This window comes from Cynoglossus semilaevis, chromosome 19 (genome assembly GCF_000523025.1).
Source record: "Cynoglossus semilaevis isolate Cse_v1.0 chromosome 19, Cse_v1.0, whole genome shotgun sequence".
Classification (NCBI taxonomy): domain Eukaryota; kingdom Metazoa; phylum Chordata; class Actinopteri; order Pleuronectiformes; family Cynoglossidae; genus Cynoglossus; species Cynoglossus semilaevis.
In genome coordinates, this window is record NC_024325.1 from 1,659,314 (window position 1) to 1,683,840 (window position 24,527).

The 24,527-nt window shown below is 42.6% G+C and overlaps 1 protein-coding gene across 5 annotated transcripts in view; it reads right to left on the reverse strand.

The window, feature by feature from the left end:
• Positions 1 to 11,419: 11,419 nt before the first annotated feature.
• Positions 11,420 to 24,527, reverse strand: part of nrip1b (nuclear receptor interacting protein 1b) — a 48,070-nt gene continuing 34,962 nt past the window's right edge. For all 5 annotated transcript variants that reach the window (XM_008332230.3, XM_008332234.3, XM_008332231.3 and 2 more), the window contains one exon: positions 11,420 to 15,538. In XM_008332230.3, coding sequence (XP_008330452.1) covers positions 11,516 to 15,088 — 3,573 coding nt within the window. In that variant the 5' untranslated portion in view covers positions 15,089 to 15,538 and the 3' untranslated portion in view covers positions 11,420 to 11,515. The remainder of the gene's footprint in view (positions 15,539 to 24,527) is intronic.

The following is a 24,527-nucleotide window of genomic DNA, read 5'->3' on the forward strand; positions in this document are numbered from 1 at the left end:
TGAGGGGGGCCGATGGGGGGTGGTAATGTCGGTGATAACGCCAAGATGATTTTTTTTAACACTTTCACTAATCATCCTTCGTCCATACCCTCTCTATACAGAACTTCGCATTTCTTATTCTAAAACATGGTTCTTGCTTGTTTTGTTTTTTTAAATTATTATTTTTTTTAAGGCAGTCATATTTGGGCGTCCAATTTCCTGTCCTAATTTTAAATATAGTTCCCACAATACAAACGTCTAAAAAGGAGTGTTTTAAATACTGCATGTCAGCTGGTATTAACTTGACAGTAGATGCGGGAAACAGCCTCCTCACACAGAAGTAGGTCATCCCTTTAGATGTTCAGGAATAGCATTGTTGCAACAGCTCCGACTCCGAGAGTCAGCATGCTTTGTTCACATGAACTGTGTCATCTAAGGAGGACATATGAACAAAAATAGGAAGAGTTCAAACCTTTTTGTGCTTTGCATTTGGCTCTGGTATAATGTGCCAATACTGCTGCCACTTAAATCGATCACGTGCACATGTATTTTTTATTTATTTATTTGCTTTAAGTTTTGAGTTGCCTGATTCAGCACCAGTAAATGATTACAGTTCTGCTGCACCACTTTAGCCCAGCAGAGAGCATCCTCCTCCTTCAAAGCTCCACCTGGCCCAATGACAGAGCCTCATGGCTCCACTGTGACAAAAGAACCCAAATCGTGAACTGATTTCACTTATGAAGTGAATTCGTAAGCTTTTATTGCTCTACATCACATCATTTCCCTCTTTTAATTTCCCATTGTACTGCCGAGGTGTTGTAATATTATTAGAGCTGAGGGACTTACAGTAAAAACAGGCCTCATCACAGGCGTTGACCTCACGGTGGGAGGCAGAGTTGTCAGTCAGAGAATCTTGGAAGCTGCCAGGAGACTAATCAGAAAATAAGTTGATGAATCAACTGGCAAAGTCAAAGAGTAGACACAGCAGTCTAACAGATCCTTGGCTGACAAGCTGAGAGCTAATAGAAAGAGCTCAGACCTTTTTTTGTCGGATCAAAACATATCCCTAAAGTAGGCCTGAGGGCTGTATGATAATAGCTTTACTCACACCAGGAGAATGGAAACTACCTTCTCCGTGTCTCGTTCAGTCACCCACCACTGATATCTACTAATGACAGTTAATCCAAACATTAGGGAGATTTGTCATGGCAGTGCTATGGATTTATATGCTAAATATATTCAAATGGAAATAACGTCCGATGTAAAGGGAATGTTCTGAACACCCCAATTCTTACATCATATTTTGGCTGAATGTGGAGGCTTCTGGGAAATATGATGTGTTCCAGGATAACTGTCTTGTCTTGTTTAGCTGCGCCCAGAGATTGCAAACTGAATGAAACTGTCACATTGTTTCTTAATGTATCTCTGTTACTTACTCAGCACAAAAAGAGGGGAGTGGGGGGGGGGGGGGGGGGTCCATTAGTGATTTTTCTTTTAGGTCTGGTTTTATTTAATTTTTTTTCATCATGTACCTTTAGTATCTTATGTGTCTTGTCATCTTGTCTGCTTAAAGATATAGCTTTAGGCGTTTTCTTAAAAACATTGTATATATTTTATATATATAAAATGTATTTTTTTATTGATTTTTTTTTTACCACTATCTAGATTTAAGGTTTCCAATGTGGTGAGAACGCAACGACAGCTCAAACATGTATGAAGCCATTTTCAATAACTCCGTTAGTTAGTGATAAAACAACTGGTTTTGAATGAAAGTCTATTGGACAATAATTAAATGTAAAATAAATGGTAAAAATAAAATAAATAAATAAACCATGGTGGGACATTGACAATGAGGACCACCCAGTACCTACCTTAATGACAGGGGACAGCTGTTAACATTTGGTGTCATCTCTCCAAAATGGTAGTGGGGGACTGGGGGGTGGGGGTGCGGGGGCTGTATATCTCAATGGTTTGTTTTGTAAACTGATTTTTGTGTCAACATCTTTGAATACAGTCCGTACTTGCAACAACGTTGGGGAAGTGTAACGTCCCACTGAATTGAAAATGGAGGCAGGGGGTTTATGGAAATAACATGCCATTCAGTAGCGCGACTGTGTTTCTGGCTGACGAGGCATCCTCCAGTGGTACTCTGCATCAGTTCACTGTGCTGCTAACTGTACTGAATGAGAGTGAGCTGTGATCATTTTTTATGAGCGTACTCTATCACGTAATGGCTCTAAGTCTAAATGAGTTGGCACAGTCACGATGTGAGTGTGACGATCTCTGCTGGAAACAGTTTCCTCACACGTAGACCCTCACATCCTTTTCAAAGGTACACCGTGTACGACGTCTTCGTGGGTGTGTCTTCTGGTACTATACACAAGATGACACACCGTCTCAGTTGTCCACTGAAAAAAGAAGAAGACAGAGACAGTCCACGCACTGCAGTTCAATTTTCATCAGACAGTTGTGCTCCAAGGTCAGTATTGGTGTCATCATGTCACAGGTTACACAAGTGGTGAAATAATGAGGGATTATAGACCAGGTGACACGGAGTTATATATGTTGGTTTTTTTCGGAGTGAGGCTTACATGTAGACCGTATACCTGCATTAGACTGATGGAGGAATATAAGCAACAAAGGGCAGAATGCCAGACACTGGAGCCTTTTAATTTATTTTCAAAAGTTGGAAGCTCTGCTAAAAATATGCTAAAACAAAATGTGACTCTGGACAGTCCATGTTGGATATGTTTACTATTTTATCTTTTGTCTTGCAGCACATTTTTAATGTTATTTGAAGCAAAATATAGGTAAAATTAGTATTTTAAAAAGGACATTACTAAGAGGTGTACAGCATTGTTTCCCAAAGACTGGGTCGCGACCTTCAGGTGGGTCGCCTCGTATCATGTTACCTAGGAGTTTATGAGAATGTCTATTGACTTGGGTCACAAAAGTTTGTGACTTTTAAAATATGGGTCCCCAAAAAAAGGTTTGGGAAACACTGGTGTACAGCACCACACATCAGCAGCGCCAACGTGATAAAACCGCTAGTACAGATGGGTTTCCTAAGGTGAAGTTCCTAAATCTAGATTACAATTGCTGTTTCTTTCAAGGGTTAATGATTCACTGGTTCTTATAAGAACATTTCTGGCCAAGTTTATTAAATAAATGAAGGGCAGAATCTGGCCAAGTTTATTAAATAAATGAAGGAATAGTCATTACTGTATGGAGATAGTGGGGGAAAAAGCCACACTGATGGACATGAGGGCCAAACAGTGTCTGCTCTGATTGGACGCTCTAAATGAACCAAAGTTCGTGAAGAATTGTTTGGTCTCTGTATGTGGCCTTGTGATGAACTGGAAGACTGGTGTCCAGGGTGTACCCTCCCTCCGACTACTGAGATTCACTCCAGCTCCCCTCACAGCCCTGAGAAGGATTAAGGCGTAGAAAGAATGAATGAATAATGCACAGGATTATATGACTAAATATGACTAAATATGACTAAAAATCTTCCTATTACACACACACAGAATTGTTATGAGCAGAATCTGAGATTTAATGTCATAAACCAAAGTAACTGAACAGCATCCCAGCAGGTAAAGAATCTAATATTAAATTTGCAGCAACAGCACACGGTACACTTAATTATAAGCATCGGCGACTGTTTTCTTTCCCTTTACTGTTTTCTTTTGTTAGAGCGCAATATGAGCATTGATTATATGACAGAGTAAAGAATAGAGTAGTTAAACCCTGTCATGACTGGATAAAGAGCATCCTGACACCATCCTTCTTTCTGAGAATTCCAGCTATTTTCAGGGCTTTCCTTTCTATAAATTCAATGGCTGACATTCACACATCAAGTAGCGAGGCCTTATTTTTTTTAAAGCTATGGTACCAAGATGATACCCTTATAAAATAACCCTGAGAATAATTGTGGATGTAATCACCTGAAATCTTTTATAAAATGTCACCAGAAATATTTGATCCTGTGAACATCGGTAAGGATTCTATCCTCCGTGTCTCCCGCCTCTCGGTATATTTTCTACCTTTATTTGGCATTTGCCTGTGTGAGATAGAGCCACTGGGTGGTGATAATGCAGTTTAGAAGATTTATATCTGCCAGTAAAGCCCAAAGAAGAAGCAAGTCCGAGAGTGTTAGCAGTGTTAGCTTGTTAACGTATCACATTTAAAACATAACTCTGTACCGTTAGCTTGGCCTCGCCCTGGTAATGTATCACATTTAAAACATAACTCTGTACATGCACGGTGTCCAATTAGCATAACACTGACACACTATGTGCTAGCATTTCTCTAAAGTTTAAACTTTATTTATTTATATAGCACCTTTCAACCCCACCCCACTCACACCAACCCACACCCACAGACACACTCACTCACTCAGGTGACGTCCACACGAGAACACTTGTGGGGTTTTTTCTAGCAGGTTCTTAGTGTGTACTTAGCACCATCTAGAGGCTGGGTTGGGCCTGTAGTTTTAATCTTGACAAACACAAAATACTTTTATAATCAGACAAAACTGCAAATCCTGTTTAACTGATGTTTGGTGTCTTTTTGTTTGTTTATTTGTGACGGCCATTTCCAACGGCATGGCATGCTTGTAAAGTTGTATTTTCTTCTATCCATTTCTCAAAATGGTGACATTTGCAGGACCACTGCAGGAGTTTCTAAAAATAAGTGATACAAATCTCAAAACTGTCTCCAAGTTAGATTTATGGGATTTCAGAAGTCAAGGGTCAGGGTCACCATAACATCATCCGATATGTATTTGGCACTAACTCCAGATGTCAGTTATTAATGTAACTGGGAAAGGACATAACAAGACTTGAAGTGTTTTTTTCTCACTCAAACTTAGATCTTTATGATTAAAAATAAAACAAATTTAAAAATGGATAAGTGCAACACACAAAAAAAACCTCAAGTGCTTTTTACACTGTTTGAAATGTAACTGTATACTTTGAAATGCCAGCTGCAGCGTCAGTGTTTTTTTCCCCCTGTCCTGTATGACTTCACACTGAGCAGATCATCAGAACACAAACTGAGTTAAATTTGGCATGCTTCGTCTTAAATGGCCCTTAACCCCCGCTGCACAAAGTTCACATCCCATGCTCCTCTCAGCTAGACCGCCTGACACCGAATTGCCCTTTTTCATTCAACTGGGGATTTTGACAAATATTTACTGGGAAAGTTCACAACCCTGTAGATTAACCGCGACGTTGACGCTTCTGAAACGTACAGGAAATGAGCGGTCTTTGAATCACCTCAGGATGAGACATCTCAGATAAAAGTAACGCATGACTCACAGTGTCGTTTGCTTTCTCTCTCTCTCTGGCTCTCTTTCTCTCTCTAAAATAATCTGTCTATCTGAAAAAAAGAAGTGTTGTCTTGATACCATTTTTTACAAACGGATTATACTATCTACTATTTAAATAATTTTAATTTGAAAAACAAGAGTTTTCCATGCAAAATAGCACACATTTAGCCCTGTCACATTGAGTTATTAACAGTATATTCAAAAGTATTTAGAAAGACAGCAGAAAAAGCTGCAAAATGTGCATGATCTCCAGAACTACATGTTCTAATACCACTGGTACTTGCACTGGTTGATGGGGGAGTGTTGGGAACATTTGTCAAACCCTAGGCTCAGGGTCAGTAGGTCACTGTAAGTGGCCCAGGAGACAAAACTGAGAAAATATTTACTGGTACGTGTAGATATATATTGATTATGTTTACAAGTGTATGTGTTCACATAATCCATTTTTAATGTAGAAAAAATGTGAAAACACTGTATGCAGCCAATTATTCCACCTGTCAGCCATGTTCTTAGCCACTCAATCTATATAATTAATCTCTATAAGAGCTAACATATGATGATACTGGTGATAGATAGATATTCTATCTATCTATCTGTCTATCTACAGTATCAGAAGGAGGGAGGAGGAGGGAGGGTGGAGGAAGGTTACTTATTCATGACAATTAATGCTCCACATGTACATAGTGTGGGCAGCAGGAAGAAGCAGCACTAGGGTTTAAGAGGCTGTCAGGCCTGAGTGGACTCCAGCCATACTGCCACTTGTCATATTTATGAAACCCTAGAAAAAGAATGGCCTGAGTGTAATGCTGTGAAGGGGGAGGGAGGGAGAGAAGGAGGGAGAGAAGGAGGGAGGAGGAGGGAGGGTGGAGGAAGGTGCCGGTGTTGTTGTGTGTGGTTTGTATGTAGAGAGCGTGAGGGGACTGTGGGGGGAGAGACACAGCTGCAGGCCAACAGTTGATCCTGTCCTGGGAAACAGGATCAGCCAGGTCAGGGTGAGGAGGGAGGGGGCGGAGGAGCAAAAGGCCATGACCCCTGAGGTTAAGGAACAAACTTCACAAAGAGGTACATCTTCAAACGCCGAGACCCACTGGGGAACTGGTATAAGGTTGAGAAAATAAACCGGCTTGACCTCCTTTCTCCGAGGCAGGAGTTTCCCCCAGGTGTTTGCTTTAACCTCTTTTTCTGTTGTCTGAATCGAGGCACTACTCACATTTGTTTCACACTCAGCAGAGTGGAGGCTGCAGCATTAACCTACGACACAGTGCAGACAGGTTTCCACTGGTGTCTTCGAAAGAACCAGACTGATGCTGCGCCGTGTAATTCATGTATTTTATCTCACACTCCAAATAGGCTCATGTGACCTATAAAAATATAATTACATTGTGTGTGTGTGTGCTTTCACAGTTCATATGAGCAGTGGCGGTCCTACGGAGAATACGGCTATGGGCCAAGTAGTACCCCCCCACAACCCTCCGCAAAAATAAACATGGTAGTGACAAAAGAAATATTTATGATTAAATACATTAAAAAGTAAAAAAAAAAAGAATGTAAAAATAAGAAAAAATGAACATTGTAATATAAACACTGTGAACACTACATTATACAGAGTTATACATTAAAAACTAAAGGAGACTTCTATAAGGAATTGAACAAACTACAATAAAGGATATAAATAAATTTGTACTAGCTTTTAGAACTAATACTACAAATATTTATATATATACGCAAGTCAATGTGTTGTCCTTTTTAACAAAGTAATACATTTATATATCACATAATAACAAATATGCCAAGATATAGTATTGACATATAAAATGAATTATGATTATTACTATATACTGTATATATACATTCATATATATAGTAAATTATCAATATGAATTTGAAGTTTTATGACAAAAAAACTGACAGTGACGCGGCAGCACTGTAACACGTCCATGTGGCCCATACCAGACTTCTCTACTGTATACAAGGTCAGCCTATGTTCTGAAGTGTAAACACTTGCATGAGGAGAAAGCCAATCAAACACATGGGTGCATTTTTAACAACACACACACACAACAAGTGACAAGTGTTAGCTCAGTATGTTCTCCATGTGAGTAAACATGAAAGTAACTCATTAACACCAGGACCTGGGCTCAAGAGGAGCGGCTGTTCAGAACAGTTTCCCAGGCAGACGCGCCTGTGAGTGGGCATGTTAAGTGCCATCATTACTCTGTTTTTTGGAGAATGAGTGCCTGTAACTCCAGGAAATGGTTTTTAGAGGCCTCTTAACTATGAAATGCCTGTTGTGGGATTTGTTGGTCCTTGAGTCATTGGCGGCCTGGTGTGCAGCGCTCACATCCTTTTAGTCTCATGCTGAGGTCAGGAAATTAAGGAGCGGAGTCGCAGACAAACGGCCGATTGTCAGTCTTACACCTTGACCTCGACTCAAACTCGCTGCTCCCTCCTTCATGTTTGCCGCTGCTTCAGCAATCAGAGGGAATCAAGAGGTTACTGGCGGTTCATCCTTGATAAGAATCTGGAAATGGAGAAGTTCGCAGAGGGGAAAGGTTACTGGGAGTTTAAAGAGAGCGCAGTCAGTCATGAGGAGGATTAAATAAAAAGGGAAGTCAGGGCTGAGAAACTACACAGCGCAGTTCAGACAAAAAGTCGTCTGTTCACCCACTGGACCTCATATTTAAACACAGTGCCGGGGAAGTTTAGCATGAACTCCTCTTCACCTTCAGGGAACCTCATGCTACGCTGCAGAGCTGTCTTACTGAATTTGGGAAAACGATCACGTATCAAACAGCTTTTGTGGATTGAACACGAGATTATGGGTTTTATATTGACTGTACAATCAGATCTATTGCAGGCTGCAAATAGAAGATATGCGTTTCATTTGTAAAGCACATCCTTCGACATTCCGTGTACAGCTGGTGACCTTACCGTGTCCTCCCGTCTTCTGTGTCTTTCCTGTCTTTGTTACAACTCAACACTGCAGTGAAGAGCAGTCGGATCAGAAGCCAATGTTTGGAGCCAAATACAGGACATCCTGTCACTTTAATGAAACTCTTTGATTCCACAGACGTGGAACTGTCTTTGATGTCCTTTTACAACTAGAAAGTTTTGTTTTTTTCAAGTTTGTCTGTTGACTGGATTAATATTTAAGGTGCATTTGACAAAAAGAAACGAGAAATGCATAGATATAGGTGAAAGTCACTCACTGTGCATGGATTTTTAAATGGAAATTAAGTTTTGTAGGAAAATTCAGACATACAGACTCAATTTATCTGCGTTTCTGCAGGACTAAATGCTAACGAAATTTAGTTAATTGCAGCTATAATATCAGTTTTGACCAACGGCATGTGTCACTCCGGCTGCTCAGTTTTATTTCAACAGTTCAGGGGAAATCTACTTTTTTTTCTTTAAAATATTCATTTCTATTTACCTTAATATACCCGTTTTTATATATAGAGAGTATATACAAATTTATACCTGGCTTTATATACACATACATACATACTGTATATATTCACTATGTATACATATATAAACACACATGTGATTATGATATACAGATAAATATGCATGTTTTGTTTTTTTCTTAGGACATGGTGGAGCATTAAATTAATTTGTTTGAGAACAAATTTAAATGTGGGCTTAGCCTTTCCCTATAAAGAGATGAATTATCTCCTCATGTCTGAGAAACAAGCCCTCTGCCCCGGCTAACAGGTCTAGCTGCCCTGCTGAGAGCCACAGCTGTTGGCATACATGGTCCATGCCCCATAGGTTTTTTTTCAATGATTTTAAAAGGGAGCTTCTTGTTCTCTACATTCTATTTAAATACCCAACACAGAAGTTCTCATGAATTGTGTATTAGAAAAGGAGGAAGACACTCATACTAGGTCATGCATTTTAGTACTTTATTCTTGAGATATCAGTGCAAATAAACACCAAAAATGAAAACTTAAAAAAGAAGAAATAATTTCAGGTTTTCACATGAAAAATAAAACAAATGAAAAATCTTTTTTTTTCTTTATATTTGCTGCTACAAACGTCTTTCTTGGATGCACAATGCAGATCTATGATTGTACGTCAACACACCCCCCCCCCCACCCCCCCCCCCCCCCACCCCCCCCCCCCCCCCCCACCCCCCCCCCCCCCCACCCCCCCCCCCCCCCCCCACCCCCCCCCCCCCCCCCCCCACCCCCCCCCCCAACTCAAGCTCTTTCACAGAAGCTCTTTCACAGAGCAGTGTTAAACCAGTAACAGAAAAAGGAAAAGAAAATTCACAAAAATATTAAATGCACGTTTATTTTTTTCTCACTTTTTTTTTTAATCAACTTGCTCCACAGTCTGTAGTTATTTAGGGACGTATCATATTCTTGAACCTGTCTGTGATAAAAAAGACCTATTTTAAGACTTGACATTACCTCCCATCACCATTAGGGATACACAGGTAGTTCCCATGCTTCTGCATGCAACAGGCAGCAGTGAGGAGTCAGACATTACACAACACAGCGCGGGATAGATTATCATTTACCACATAGAGACACATGCAAAGAACAAACCAACCGAAAAGATGGGCATAGCATTCTCTGCCTTTGTATGTACACTTGTATGCGTATAATTCATATTTACACATCAGGGCATTAAAAACTAGGGTAATATCTTCTTTTTTTTTAAACATTACAAAATAGTCATCTTTCATACTGAAAGTACTATTTACACAAATATGTTTAACCGTTGTGAAAATGTATTAATAAGAGTGGAGAGACATACGTCATATGTATATGTAATTAAAAGATCACAGGAATAGATGGGTCGAGTGGTGTGTGTGTGTGTGTGTGTGTGTGTGAAAGTGACCGAAAATAGTACAATACAATCAAAATAAGGAGCTAAATACCAGAAGTTGCTCAAGACATGGGCATGTCTCGCTGATTGTTTGGGGCATGAACACACATCTAGCTGCTTTGAAAAATGAAAATGAAGATGGTACCTGTGGTCTTTATTTAGTTATCATGCAATTCTTTTGACACATTATGATAAAGAGATAGAGAGAGCCACCAAATAAAAAAAAATATATATATATGTTCACCGACCACGACAGTTAAGAAATGACAAAACAAAAATTACAAACGGCAAAATTCTAAACAGATAACAGACATTTGTTATAACATGCCATTTGAGTTACTCTGAAAAGGACAGAACTAAGCTCCAATAGTGCAAACTCTGGGTTAAATGAAAAGTAAAAAGCTATGTGCTTCACACTCAAAAGTTTTTCTGTGCATGGAAAAAAAGGTCTGTGGTGTGGGTTTACCCAGGATGGTGAGATAAGTTTCTCAGACACTGCAACCTTTTAACTGCTGTTCTAGAAACCTGTTTACACGCAGTTGCTCAACTGAAAGCACCACACATGGTCTATTGACCCATCTGTTTGGAACAGCAAAAAAACATCACTGCAATGAATTAGCACTGCTGAATGTTGGCCAGAAAGGTTCAATGCCATTAAAGCAAAAATAAAAAACCATCCAAACAAACAAAAAAAAAAAAAACAAAAAAAACAATAAGAAGTGACCATTGAAAATCTATAGTGATGTAACATCACTTCATTAATAAGATCAAAACCAACATGAGCCATTTTGAAAAAGCATAACAAGCACGTTCCCTCTTCTCTGTCATGGCAGGTTATTCACTCAAGCTTTTGTTGTGTGAATATTTACAATGTCCTCCTCTAAATGAAAATGTCACACTGGATTAGTTGACTTGGAAAATTGTCAAAAAATGATTGGGCACTCTTTTAGAAAATTCGGAGAGAATAGACTTTATAAACTGTCCAATAAACTGAGTTAGGACATTCAGGAGTCATTAACAATACAAATTGCAATGTTCTCAAAATATTTCAGGGCAGGAATCAAAGAAAACATAATCAGTACTAGTGTCTATTCTGTGGAAATATGGGCAAATTGTGAAAGAGGACTTTGTATCTGACATAATGACATGTAGTGCATGATGATCACCGACAGTAAAGGTTAAACTTCAGACAAATGTGTAGTTTTGGTTGTATTAATTAGACATTTTTTGCTAAAACAAAGCTTTTTACACTTTTGCATTCTATGTTATTCTTTTCATTAAAACCAATTTGGCAAATTATTTTTTAAAAAAAGTCATTTTCCTCCACTTGTTTTCTGTAGTTGATACAACTTCTATTCAAAATGATTAGCTCAGCTCCCTGCTCTCCTTGCTGTGCTTGTCACTGTGGGTCGGGGACTTGGGGGTGGAGCTCATACTGTGTTCATAGGCATGCATGTCACCGATTGGCTCCTCCTTTACCATGACCGCAGACTGTGGGCCCTCAGCCTGATCCCGCATCTCTTTCCTCAGCTGAATACTGCCTTTCTGCAACATGTAATACAAGATAGGGTTGGAACGTGACAGCCTGGGAGAGTCCAGGTTGGAGTCACACCCCTCCTCTTCTTCCTCATTCCCTTGACTACCCCATCGCACGGGACTCTCTGGCTCCTGTTTGACTAGAGTAGGAGGCTCTCGTTTGTTGTGGGTGGCAGGCCATGGAGATGGGTTGCGGCTCCATGGGGTGGGAATAGGGCTTTCACTTGCAGGGACATTGGGCAGTGGTCTTAGATTACTCTGAAGCCCTGAGTTGAAGGAGCCATGGGTGTTCCACCCTGGTAGGTGGGCAAAGCTGTGGTTATGAGCAGGCTGACTGAGAATGCTGCCATTGGCCTTGCCATTGGTCTGTAGAATGGAAGGACTGGGTGCACCCCTTGGCTGCTGGGACAACTCCTTTAGGCAGTTGTCAGACAGCAACAGTTGTTTAAGCACATTAAAGCCCCGACTCTCCCGGTTAAGCGTTTCACTCTGAGGGCTCTTAGCGGGAGCCTCTTCCTCCTTCAAACTCCTCTGCAGATCCGACCTGTCCTGAACAGCAGGAGACGGAAAAATGTTTGTACTGGCACTGTCCATTTCTCTCGGACAGCCAGTGCTATTAAGACTATCAGTCCGATCAGAGCATAGACGGCGCTTCTTATGACGTGGGCTTTGATATTCCTTTTGTTCCTCCTTAACCATAGCAACATTGGTATAATAGGTAGCAGTCTTTTGTTTGAGCAACTGGCTGAGAAGGCCATATTTTGCAATGACCTCTGCAGGCCTTGGTTCTGTTTTTAGGTCTGGATGAAAATCTGCAGAGAGAGGGCTACTCTTTTCATAGCCCATAGGCCTTTTTTTGCTACACAGATCCTCATACACAGCAGATGATGGGACAGCTTCCTCTGTGATCTCTGTTTTGACCTTTACATCTGAAGGAGGCCCATTGGAGGTGTCACAGATGACAGAAGTGGCAGTGCTCTTCACATAAGCTGTGCCAGCCACCTCCACACTTCTCCTTCCACTGGGCCTATCTTTGCGGTTGGTTGTGGCATTAGCCGGGCCTGTTCCGAGTAGGAGCTGCAGCACGGTGCGTCTCTCTAAAAGGTTCTCAATCTGTGAAGGAGGAGAAGATTCCTTTTGAATAAAAGGGGTACCGCTGCCTGAGGGTTTGTCAGAGAGTGGCGTGGTGGTGTTCCTGTTAATTGGCGCATTGAGCCTTTCCAACAGAGCAAGAGGCCTACCGGTGTCAAGATCTGGACCATGGCTGGAGGGAACAGGAGGAGAGGAAGAAGCTGGGCCACACTGAGCTAAATTCTGCAAAAGTTTACTGGCACTAAAGGCAGGCTCAGTGGTTTTCTCAGCAGCAAATGTTTTTGATTTACACAAGTCCAAAGGACTTGACTGGACATTGGGAGAAGGGTATGAATATGGAGAAAGTGTTCCACCAGCATCTCGATTAAGGGAGTAGAGAGACTTGTCTGGTGCCACAGGTCTCTCATTGGGACTTGCTGTTCTGGCCTCCTGCCAAGAGACTAGTGCCTTGGGTTGGCTTCGAGACATTGTGGCCATAGTTATATCAAGAGGTGAATCCTGGTTACATGCCCCTTTGTTACCCATCTCATTATTTCTGCGCTCTAGTAGAAGCTGCATGAGTGTGACCTTAGGATGGGATTTTGGGTCAAGGCTCATTTCAGACTCCTTGGATAAATTTGATCCTGATGCCTCTGGCTTCCATTTATTTATTAGAGACTCTGTTAATTTGTCCAAAGAGGAGGTAGAGAAAGAGGAAGATGAAGTTGCACCTTTGGAGGCAGAAGAGACAATGGTAGGGGGAGGTGAAAAAGTTGAGTTGGAAAGTTGAGCTGAAATCTGAGGAGAGAATGCAAGTGGGGTTGATGTAGAGACTGCTGTTGATGAAGAGAGGGTAGAAGTGAAAGGGGAGGAGGAAGAGGGGGTTGCAATTTTGGGCATGGTATCTTGCATGTTGGCTCGGTTTCTTGTGGATAGGTCAATTGGAGAGCAACTAGAGTAGGAACTCTCTGCGTCACTGCTGTCCTTGGTCAGGAACCTTTCCTGAGTGGAGCACTCGCTATCTGATGTGACTGACGAGGACCTGCTTGGGGGCAGAAGACCACAGCTATCCTCGAGGTGTCCATTCTTAGTCAGCTGCTTCTGGTTGTTATGGTTGTTGAGTAAGAGAAGCAGTAAACTGCTGCATGTCTGCGGGGGACGTGTTGGACGTGAGTCAAACCCTCGCTTCTCTCTAGGTGGTTGGCTGTGCGTGATGCTCGTAGCATGTGGAGGAGTGGCTACAGAGCTTTGGCTATGACCACTTAGCAAAGAAGGGCTCTGTGGACTGGACACTGCTGTTCGAGACAGTGTTGTTGCTGTTGTGTTAGTTGTCGACATTCCATTTTGTGTCGTTATGGAGCTTAGTGTTTCTACAGCTCCCGGCAGAGCCCCCCCGACACTCGGTGGTATTGTGTCCTTGCCATGTTGCTGGTTCGCCATGGCAGCTAGTCTTTCACTGGCAGATCTTCCAGATAATTGGGCTTTGATTGCATGTTCTCTAGAGTACTGCTGAAGATGGGCTTCACTAGAAAGCAGCAATGCCAGTTGACTGCAGGCTACACTGGGCTTGGGTGATGGTGCTGGACTTGATCTTATTTTTACCATGTTTGCAACTGCTTTCAAACGCTCTGCACAGGACACTGATTCAGCAGTTGTAGGTGCAGAAGGGGGCGTGGTGCTGTGGATAGAACGTGGTGATTCTGGGGGTCTGTCTTGATTGTGTCGACTGTATGGTGTGTTACTGTGATTCTGAATTTTGCCCTTTTTGACCAGACCTTTCAAGCGGCTTGTAGCTGTCCCATACACAGGAAGTGTTTTTTTGTCTACAGGTGGTACGTTGGATGGAGAGGAACACTCACTGGGGGGCTTGTTACTGTGCTGAGACATCGCAACACTTTGAAGCCGTGAGCTGAATGACTGAAGCAGCGAAGCCAATAAAGTGCTTTCTCCAGCATGAGGAGACCCCTCGAGTGCCCCATTTTGCCGTCCTACCCCTTGGCCGTTCAGTTCTACTGGTGGTGAAGTTGTTCTTTGTTTCCCTGGTTCATTCCATGCTCCAGAGCGAAGAAGACGGGCTTTCTTAAGGTGCTGTGATGAGCCTAATGTGGGTCCATTTGTTCCAGTTTTAGGAGCTGTGGGGACATGGCTAGGCAGTTGGTAGGGCCTTCCCACTTTGTCACCCTGCTCCTGATTACTGTGGGCAGCTTCTGATCGCCCACTTGCCGTGGCCCCAGGCCCGGCCACCACTGGATGCATCAGTAAACCTTCCAGATAAGTTAGAACAGCTGAATCCTTGTGTGTCTCAGGGCCAGGCTCCTCCCCATGAGTCATGTTCAATACTAGGATCCTTTCGTATGGTTCAGCACAGCTACTTGAAAACAAATGTCCACTAGGTCATCTGGTAGACAGCAGTATATATTTTCTTAATGACGAAAGGGGGGCCAGCAACGGTGCCGCGTGCAGGGGGCTAAAGATCTACTGACCATGCGGTGATTCCTCTTTGCAGTAGCCACAGGTATCACCGTGCAGAAACAGCAGCCATATTTGGAGGCTGCAATCTGGGGCAATAGGGTTTTGGAGGCATAACGGTATGCCTTTAAATGTAGAATCCCAGAAGACCAAGGTACAGGCTTATGTGAGTAGTAAGTGAAAAGTCAGCGGATTTCACCACAGTGATGTTGACACATTCCGTGGTTGTGGATGTTTGGGATGTCTGTCCTTAGGCCTGGATGTGGTTCTGTCACTGGCGCCCTTCAGCTTTGCAGATCTTACATCGGGCACCTATGGGAATATGTGAGAAAACAGACAGAGGTCAGACACAGAGATGGTTTCAGAGAAACAACACAAAAGAGAAAGCAAAGGGAGAGAAAAAGACAAACGGTGTGAGAAGCAGGGACCTGCAAAGCACTATATCACATTCATTTCACCACCTTGTCTGCCATCTCTGTTACTTAGCAACATTTCGAATTGACTGCACACGGCTCCTTCTCCTCTCTGCACTCTCCCTTCATAGCCGTTGAACAGACGATAAATGTAGATTAGGCTTGATTAGAACCAAATTGAAAATTCAAGACCACCACCTTGCAAACATTCTGGTCTGAAGCTGTAAACCCCTTGCGACATCTTTCAAAAGTGAAGGACCTTATGAGATTGATAAATAATTTCCCATGCAGCTCGTCATTTTATCAGAGTATCAGCCCCCACCGCTAGCTCCAATATCTGCTCTGTGTACACAAATTAAAATCTACCCATGTGCATTTAAAAGAATTCAAGCTTGTTCTGGTCTCTCTTAAACAACTGAACTAAGTCTTGCAGTGAAATTTTTCTAGTGAGTGCATTTCCCTATTTACACCCGGCCAGCTGTAATTTCTTTACTATGATTGTTTCTAAATTGCACTTAAAGCAAATTGTAGGCTTTGTTTCAGTGTGAAAAACAAAAGCACTGTGTGTGTGTGTGTGTTGAGGAGAAACGCTAGGATCAGGTGCACCTGTCAAACCACAACACTGTCAGCTGGGCAAAGCCGGTGACACTGGGGGTGAGCACTGTGCCAGTTGCCATGACAGTGTCAGCACTGGTGCCCTCAGAGACCTTTGCTCTGAACCTTGTCAGTGTGGTTTCCATGGATACAGGACACCTCCAAGAGCCATGCCTGCATCCCATGAAGGTTAATTAATACAAGGTTTGCACCTCATCTCTGCTGCTGTCCGTGTCCTTTCCAATGCTGTCCTCACCTTTAGTGTCCGCTGAGTGGACCAACATAGCAGGTCACACAACAGGACAGCAGCCCTTGACTGTGACAAAGGCCATGACGACCTTTGCAGCTGCCAGACTAAATACCTCACCAAAGAACAGAAGCAGAGGCCAAAACTAAATAAGCAGCAGACTTATTAAAGCAAACATTGCTTTAAATGTTGAAACTGAATTTTCTTTATTTGATGAGATTTTTTTAGACTATGTAGCGTTGACAAGGTTAAAATAACTTGACTGAGACAGGCACATCAGCATCAATTACAGTTCAAGGCCATATTTAAGCTCTTGACCTAAATCTGACAGCAACAAAAGCCAACCTGGTCACACTGGGCCATCTGACGTCTGCTGTCATGCTAATCTTAGATACTCAGGATTAGGACTATTTTCCCACCAGTAAGCTTAATGCAATTATATTAGAATGCCCTGTAACACCAGGTTCAATAAGCTCGGTAAACATGTTTACCTTTTACCGTAACGCAGCAGAGTAAGTTAGAAACAGTGACACAGCCCATAAGTGTGATGAGAGGGTAAAAATGCAAATGAAATACTAACTCTGACACGATTTCAACATGGGAATTTCTGTTAATCTCTCTGCTGCTGGCAGTAAACCCTTGGAATTAAAGTTGACCTTGTCTGTGTTTTTGCCTAAAGAAACTTCAACAGAGAGCAGACAAGGATGCACAGGGACAACACATTAGATTAGTTTACAACAAAATGACAGCACCTGGAACCATCTTACACAAAGTGTGAATTACTCTTTAACAGAGAAGACGCCTTCAGGCTCTAAAAAGATATGTAATGACAAAACTGGCATCAAAATCTCAGACTAAAGCAAGGCCATGGGGAAAAAAAAAACAATTGCTCTTCTTCATGACAGAGCTATGCTAACAAATATGTGACCCTATTTTAGGGAAAGCTGTCCTCTATACAGAGCACCCAGAGCACACGGCTCTCTTCCTTTCTCCTCCCAGAGTGTTTGATGTGTGCATTACTATTACATTATCTCCCCTGGAGTATACATGGAAAACGACCTTACACATCTGTTAACATGTCATCTCATTGGTGGTGGCACCCAAAAAGCGTGACCTTCAACCCCCTCCCCCACAGTGGGACACACACGGCACCAATGAGCTGCTCTACAGTTTCTGTGGTGATTATCCATTATCCTTGACAATGTCAGCCAATGACAGAACAGGCACCATTCTAAAGTGATTTTTACCCCTGCAGTTGACTGTGTACATGGTAGAGAAGAGGCCAGTCGAAGGGGAGGGTGAAAGCCTCATCTCTGCTTTGCCTGGTCAACTCGTTTATGTCTTTCTTTTTTGGACTGGTGAGACAACATAAACAGGGAAGGTCCCCACAGTTCACTGTTCCTAAGATACACGATCATTATCCTGACCATAAAAATGTGTTTTAATTAGATTCTAAAATTCAGCCTGTTTTCCTGTGTGACCTCCAGTTTCAGCACTCTCTATCATCAACTCTCTATCATCACCAACAAACTTCTTTTTTCAATACTAAAAAAGTAGTGAGTTTGAAAATGACCTTCATTGTCAGTAATGGCAATCCATTTAAAATGTATGAGACCAAAGAAAAGAATTAAAAAGGGGTACAGCCAACGGAGTGGCACTTAAAGTCAAGGTCATTCATACCGCTAGGCTTTTCCACTTGATGCAACAGCTGGTGTCCATGCAAAGCTCTGGGCGTTAATAAAAAGTGACAATGCTGCCTGAGCCGTGTGTATTTCTAATGTCTGACACCAGCCTGGCAGATGTGTTCTCCCTGCATTTAAGGGGAGTCAAGGTTAAAGGAATTTAAAAGGGAGAGGCGATGCCTAAACACTATTATATCATGTAATCTGTAGCCCAGCCCTGCTGCACATACTCAACAGGGTGGCTCACTTACACATGCGGTGTGACCGCTATTTGTAAATTCAATATGCTCTGACATGATTAAATAAGACAAAACATAAGCTATCTGACCAAATGCAGTCGTTCCAGGCCCTCCATAAGTATTCAAGTACACCAAGGGAAACTTGAATTAAAAGATCCTGTTCACCTTGAGAGAGGTAAACAAGAAAATAACGTGTCTCTGAACAGCAGGAGAGCAGCAGAAAGAAATTCCCCCCCCCCCTTTTTTGCAGATAAGTCAATCTTTTCCCCCCCTTTTTTGCAGATAAGTCAATCAGGACAAAAAAACACTGAAAGGCAATACACAGACATGCGCATGCCCAAACAATGAGAACTAGGGCACTCTGACCCACTTCTTAGGATGCACTGACCAAACAAGTCATACAAAGCGTACACACCCCCATGTGTGCGTGCGAGCTCCCGTAGATGTACCCCACATAAAGGAAATGTGATACATGAATGCTGAAAAGTCAGGCCTCTGGTGGTAAGTAGCACAGGTCATCCTTTGGGGAAAACAACCGCCTTACGCGAAGCATTTGAATCTGAGGCACAGACTGTGATGTCTGAATGCTAAGGTTTCATAATGGCACAAAATAGGACCCAAAATCTCAAGTTCCTGGCCAGCATCTAGGGTGGCTAAAGAGCACAGAAGCAGGTTTTAACTTCATCTCTACCCATTAGCACAAAGAGTTCTCAAGGTTGAAGAAGTACAGAAAGGTACGTGTGCACTGATGAGTCATCGAAGCAGTCCAGAGCCCAGCTCCAGCTGACTGCCACAGGACCCGTACAAACTGGACTGTTGGTGGATGATATCACTGTACAGTAGAGACCTAATCACTCTTTGCCCTTACGCTTCATGCACAAGCTTGGCTAGATGTGCTTACTAAAGTGTTTGTGTCCATAGTAAATATTTGTGTGCCATTTGGAAGACCCACCCAAGGGCCATTTCCTGAGTGGCTGAGAATTAGAGCATCAATTACAAACACACACATATACACACAGGCATTAACACAGGCGCGCGCGCACACATGTACACGCACTTTCTTAATGAGCCGTGGCTGCCATCAATCTATACCTAATTCATTTCTATTGGGCTCCGAGGTAATCTGCTTACATCGTCTGTCCAAAATAGTGCTCATTTCCCTCACGAAACAACACACATTTTCCATTTAAAAGTAAACACTGGTGCTGGAAATAGGAACAGCTGATTGCCCCATGGATAGCATGCCAAAAGGCAGATCTGGGCTCTCGAAACAGACTGCGGTGGTGATGTCTGAGGGAAATGGACCACTTTGAAATTGAGATAAAACGTCCCACTGTCAAGTTGCCCTGAAAGCCGCATAAAAACCGGCTAAAAAAACCTTGGCCTTTAATGAATCATTCCCATAATATCCTTGGCATCCACCTTAAGAAGGTTATTGCTGTGAGTCAGCAAGACTGTCTGCCTTTATTGGGTTAAAAGAGTACCTTGTCTTTTTTTCCTTTTTACAGTCAGTAATTTAAAAGGGGTTGCAGTAACAATGAATGCAACAGATCGAAGTGAAAACACTAAGAAGTCAGACTTCGTTGTCATTGTGCCTCCACCACGCTCCCTATGACCTACATTTTGGGTTTTAAATACTTTCTCTTCTCTATCTTCTATCTTCTAGGGTGGAGGGTACAATAGGTTTTAGATAGAATTCAAATTTGGACATTATTTTTTTCCTTTCCCTCAAGTAACATCATGAACTTATTTGGTTACACAAATACTGCATTCTCCTGAAACTACCCATCCGCACAAAACTATCTCATGGACCACTATCTGGCAAAAGCTTTGTTTGCTGAGGAAATTTCAAGTTAATTGAAATCAAAAGTTTTTTTAAATTTTGCATTGTCCAGTGTTCACCAATCAAAAGGCGGTCAACACCAAAGCCTGAAATAACAACAAGTCACAGTAAATAATCCCAACGGTTCATGAGTCAGAATTAGCATCCGGGTTAATTATCACAACTGCCTTAGGGGGTAGGTTTGTGACCCATCAGGCAGTCGTCAGAGGCTGTGAGAATCTTAACTGTTATTCAGCTTTACTTAAATACAAGAAGGAATGTTCTGCTACAACCGTCTGCAGGTGGCACACACGAGGACAGAGGCACGGAGACTGACAATTAATCTGTGTAAACTCACACTGTAGGGAGGATCTGAGAAACAGCCCAGTGAAGAGAACCACAGCAAAACAACATAACCCTCAACCTCTAACAAACTGTGACCTCTCTCCCTAGATTGACACTTTCTGTTTATATGAAAACTGGAGACAGCTGATGCTGAAGACCATTAACTCACTGACATACTACAATACTAACTGGTTAATAATCCATAAGGTTTTCCTGCGATGTTCCTGAGATGTGACTGTGAAATGATCTTATTAATTCAAATTAAGTCAAATATACTTTTACAATTAAAAGCATTGCTTCCAGTCTAAACTTTTGTATTTGTCTTATAGTCTTTTAAATAAAGGTTTTTGGTGAACACCTAAACAACAGAAGTCAGATGTTGAAGTCAGAAGATGAAAAGGAAAACAGGAAAAGCCGTAGTACTATCTTCCACATTTGATAACCCCCATGTGATACTTGCCCAACAATAAAGATAATATCACTGACAGTACAGCTATTCAGTGATATTTGCGAGACAACTATAAAGCGATAAACGGCACTGTCTGCTCAACTTAAGAATTTTGAATATGCTCTGCAAGTGGTAAAAGAACAGACTCTGAAGAGAAGATTTATTCTGTTTACCTCTGTTGGCCTTTATTTTCCTGTCACTTTGGGCCATTGAAGAGTAAGAAGTGAAACACCTAACTGTCACTGTCATCTCACATATATTGCAGTGTTGTGCTTGGCACTACAGCCCCCACAGGCTTACGATCACACCAACTTGTTTGTAATAATTATAGGAATTCCCAGCACCATCCTTTAAAACAGGTGGATTAGACAACACGGTGCTTAATTAACTTTCTGTGGTCGCATTCATTTAGTGAAGGAAGAGTTCATGATTTGGCCAAGTCAGTGACAAGCGGTGAATATAAAAATGCTTTCAGTGGCCACTGACTATTGACAACACAGCGCACGCATCTGGCGGGCTCAAATGATTGGTTGGAAATGGCTCTGAATTTATATTTCAAAGAGAAGAACTGGAAAATACATCATGGGAGCGTGAAACAGGTTTTCCCACATATTCGTTTTAGATATGTATGACAGGAGGGTTGATGAGGGCAGGATTTATTCAAGTCAGTGGCTTTTCATTTCTCAGACGACTGCTGGGCTTTATCTAAGCAAATGTTGACGTCAAATAGTTGCCTTGACCTGGCAGCATGGGAAAAAAAATCAGCTCTACAAACGATAGTGAATTGACACCACTTACATTAAAGCACACGAAATCTGACACTACCATTACATTTAAGAATTTCTGTGGCAATTCTGCTGGTTATATCAGTGTTAGTCTAAGAGACAGATGTGTGGAGGTAAGGACGCAGAGTTTACTCTAAGTGTAGCTCTCTTCAGTCACAGCTACATGATCGGCCATTAACACTTTTATTACATTCACTCCGTCTCATTAAAGATATTTTTTCTTGAACTTTGAGTCAATTTTTAGGTAAGAGTATTTATGAAACTAGTTACTTGTTTTTGGACCTGTATACTGCATACCCCATGTTAGAAAAAACAATTCCGGTAATATAATTAATCCAATTAATCCAAGCAGTTCAAGACGAGTTGTACACATCTAAAAACAGATGGGTTCTGTTTATAAAATCATTACAATTAATAGTTTACGTGTTAACAAAGAAAAACATTTTGTATTTAACAACAATTATTTAAGGGGATTTATTTTCTTCTGCTATAATTGAGACAATCACCTTGATTGTAAGAGAAACGTTAATTGTCAACCTAAACACAGACAAGTACAAGGCCAAGGCTCTCAGGAAATAAGTTCGTCCTGCCTCCATTGACTATTAAATCAGGCGGCGAGAGAGATGGACAAGACCAGCACCCAGGAGCAACTGGCCTACTACTTCACTGTCATGAAGGGGATTGAGAGGATAGACAAAAGAATCCCAATGGAAGAATTTGCACAAAAATATATATATATATATATATACTGTATATATATATAACTAAAAGAAAAACCCAGACTAAGCCAAATGCTAACACGCCATTTCTGCTGTAGTTTGGAGGGAAGCGCAGACACACATCATGCCTCCGTACCTTGTCATCCTTAGCCACGGAGGCTGATACAGGTAAAGTGCAGTAATCAATTTGCTCTACTGACAGGAGTGCTCCTTTAGAATACTAATCAGGCTTCCGACCGCCCCCACACCCCCTTGTCCTCGCCATCCCTCCTCTTTTGCCGTCCCTTCTGCTTTTCTCCTTCCTCGTTCACCTTTCTCATGACTTGACACCCCCCTCCCAGTGCCCCAGACCTGACTAAATGCTAAAGGAGGGCGGCCTGTCTTCTGCACAGATAACTGCTGCTACTAATCAAGCCTACGTGCACCGGGGCGTGGGATTAAAAGAGCTTGCACAGCTTGACTAAGGCACTGAATGGTGTTAGTGCACATATACACACACACACACACACACACACGCACGTAAAGGAAAAGCAGCACACATGAAAAAAAAAAGTCTTGTCCTAGAAACTCACACAACACAACAAGGTCAACTTAAAAGCTGAAATGTTGGGTGAACATTCTGGAGCTATAAAAGAACACACACACAAGAAGATTAGATCTAAATTTACTCTGCCAGTCAAAACGGGACTCGGTGGTGAGCCACCCATCGCTATCTCTCAGAACACATGTCACGCAGGGGATCTACGCTGTTGTGTGCATCTAAAGCAAAAAAGGAGGAACAAACCCGACTGTGAATTGACAGGACCTTAATTCCCATTCGTTTTTGATTTGGCGAGATGGCGTAGAAGGGAGGGGAGCGGAGGGGAGCGGGGGGGTCTGTCCTTCCACAACATATTAAACACATTCTAGAGTTGCCTGGAGGCTGTTACAAAGTGTCCTCAATGTTGTGCCGCACACGCTCGCTCACACACACGCACGCACGCACGAACACGACCATGCATACGGTCTGGTGTGTTTGCATGTGCCCATATGAAGAGGAGAGACAACGCCGTCCTATGCATCAGCAGGGATATTTCATTATGTACATAACGAGTGCCATTAATCGCTCTTAACAAGAGGACACAACCTCACCTTGGCAGTCTCACACACACCGCGGGAATGTGGGGCGGGGGCTTGGCCAGGAGTGGGCCATGGAAATATCTGTAGCACGTGCAAAAATTAGAATTCACCACAGTCAAGTAATCTGCTGTCTCCGTTTGACCGACCACGTCATGGCCTGGGGGTGTGTGAAGGGGAGCCAGCAGTCATTATAGAAGCCACTCATCTGGCAGACACATAAAAACACCTGAAAAGGTGAAAAAGACAAGAGAAGAAGAAAAGCAGGAGGAGGAAGTGAGGAGGGAAATATATAAATAAGGGTAAGGGAAAATGCCGCAGTGGCTGCTGCCAGCGGGGGCTCATGTCCTTAACATACTGACACGGGCAAAGTTGGGAGGGGAGATAGGTCATGTGACACTCACTGTAGTTTGCCTGATCACTAGTCTGTCCACCCGCCTGACTGCCCGACCACCTGGCACCCTACACCCCCAGCGTAATTCTTCATCACCTTCACACGACCTCATCCTCCAACGACCTGAGCAACCCCTGCCCAAAAATCACCTATGCTTACTCCTGCCCCCCCCCCACCACTACTCCACCCATCTGCAGTCCTAGCACCCTATTTGCCCCACCCCGCCCACACTGTCTCTGTCCCTCCCTCCCCTTTCCTTCCCCACGGCTGTGCAGCAAGGTCAGGCGGGTCACTGTGTCCTCATCTGTAATCCGCTGCCATTCGTCAGCAGCCCTGGCCCAGGCTGGAGGAGAGAAAAGGAGAGGAGAGGGGAGGGGAGGCAGGCACACCGACGAGGGGAGAATGCCCAATTAGGCAGCTGTCACACACACACACACACACAAACACACACGCAGGCACATACGTCTCGGCACAGAAGAGCAAAAGAGAGCAGAAAA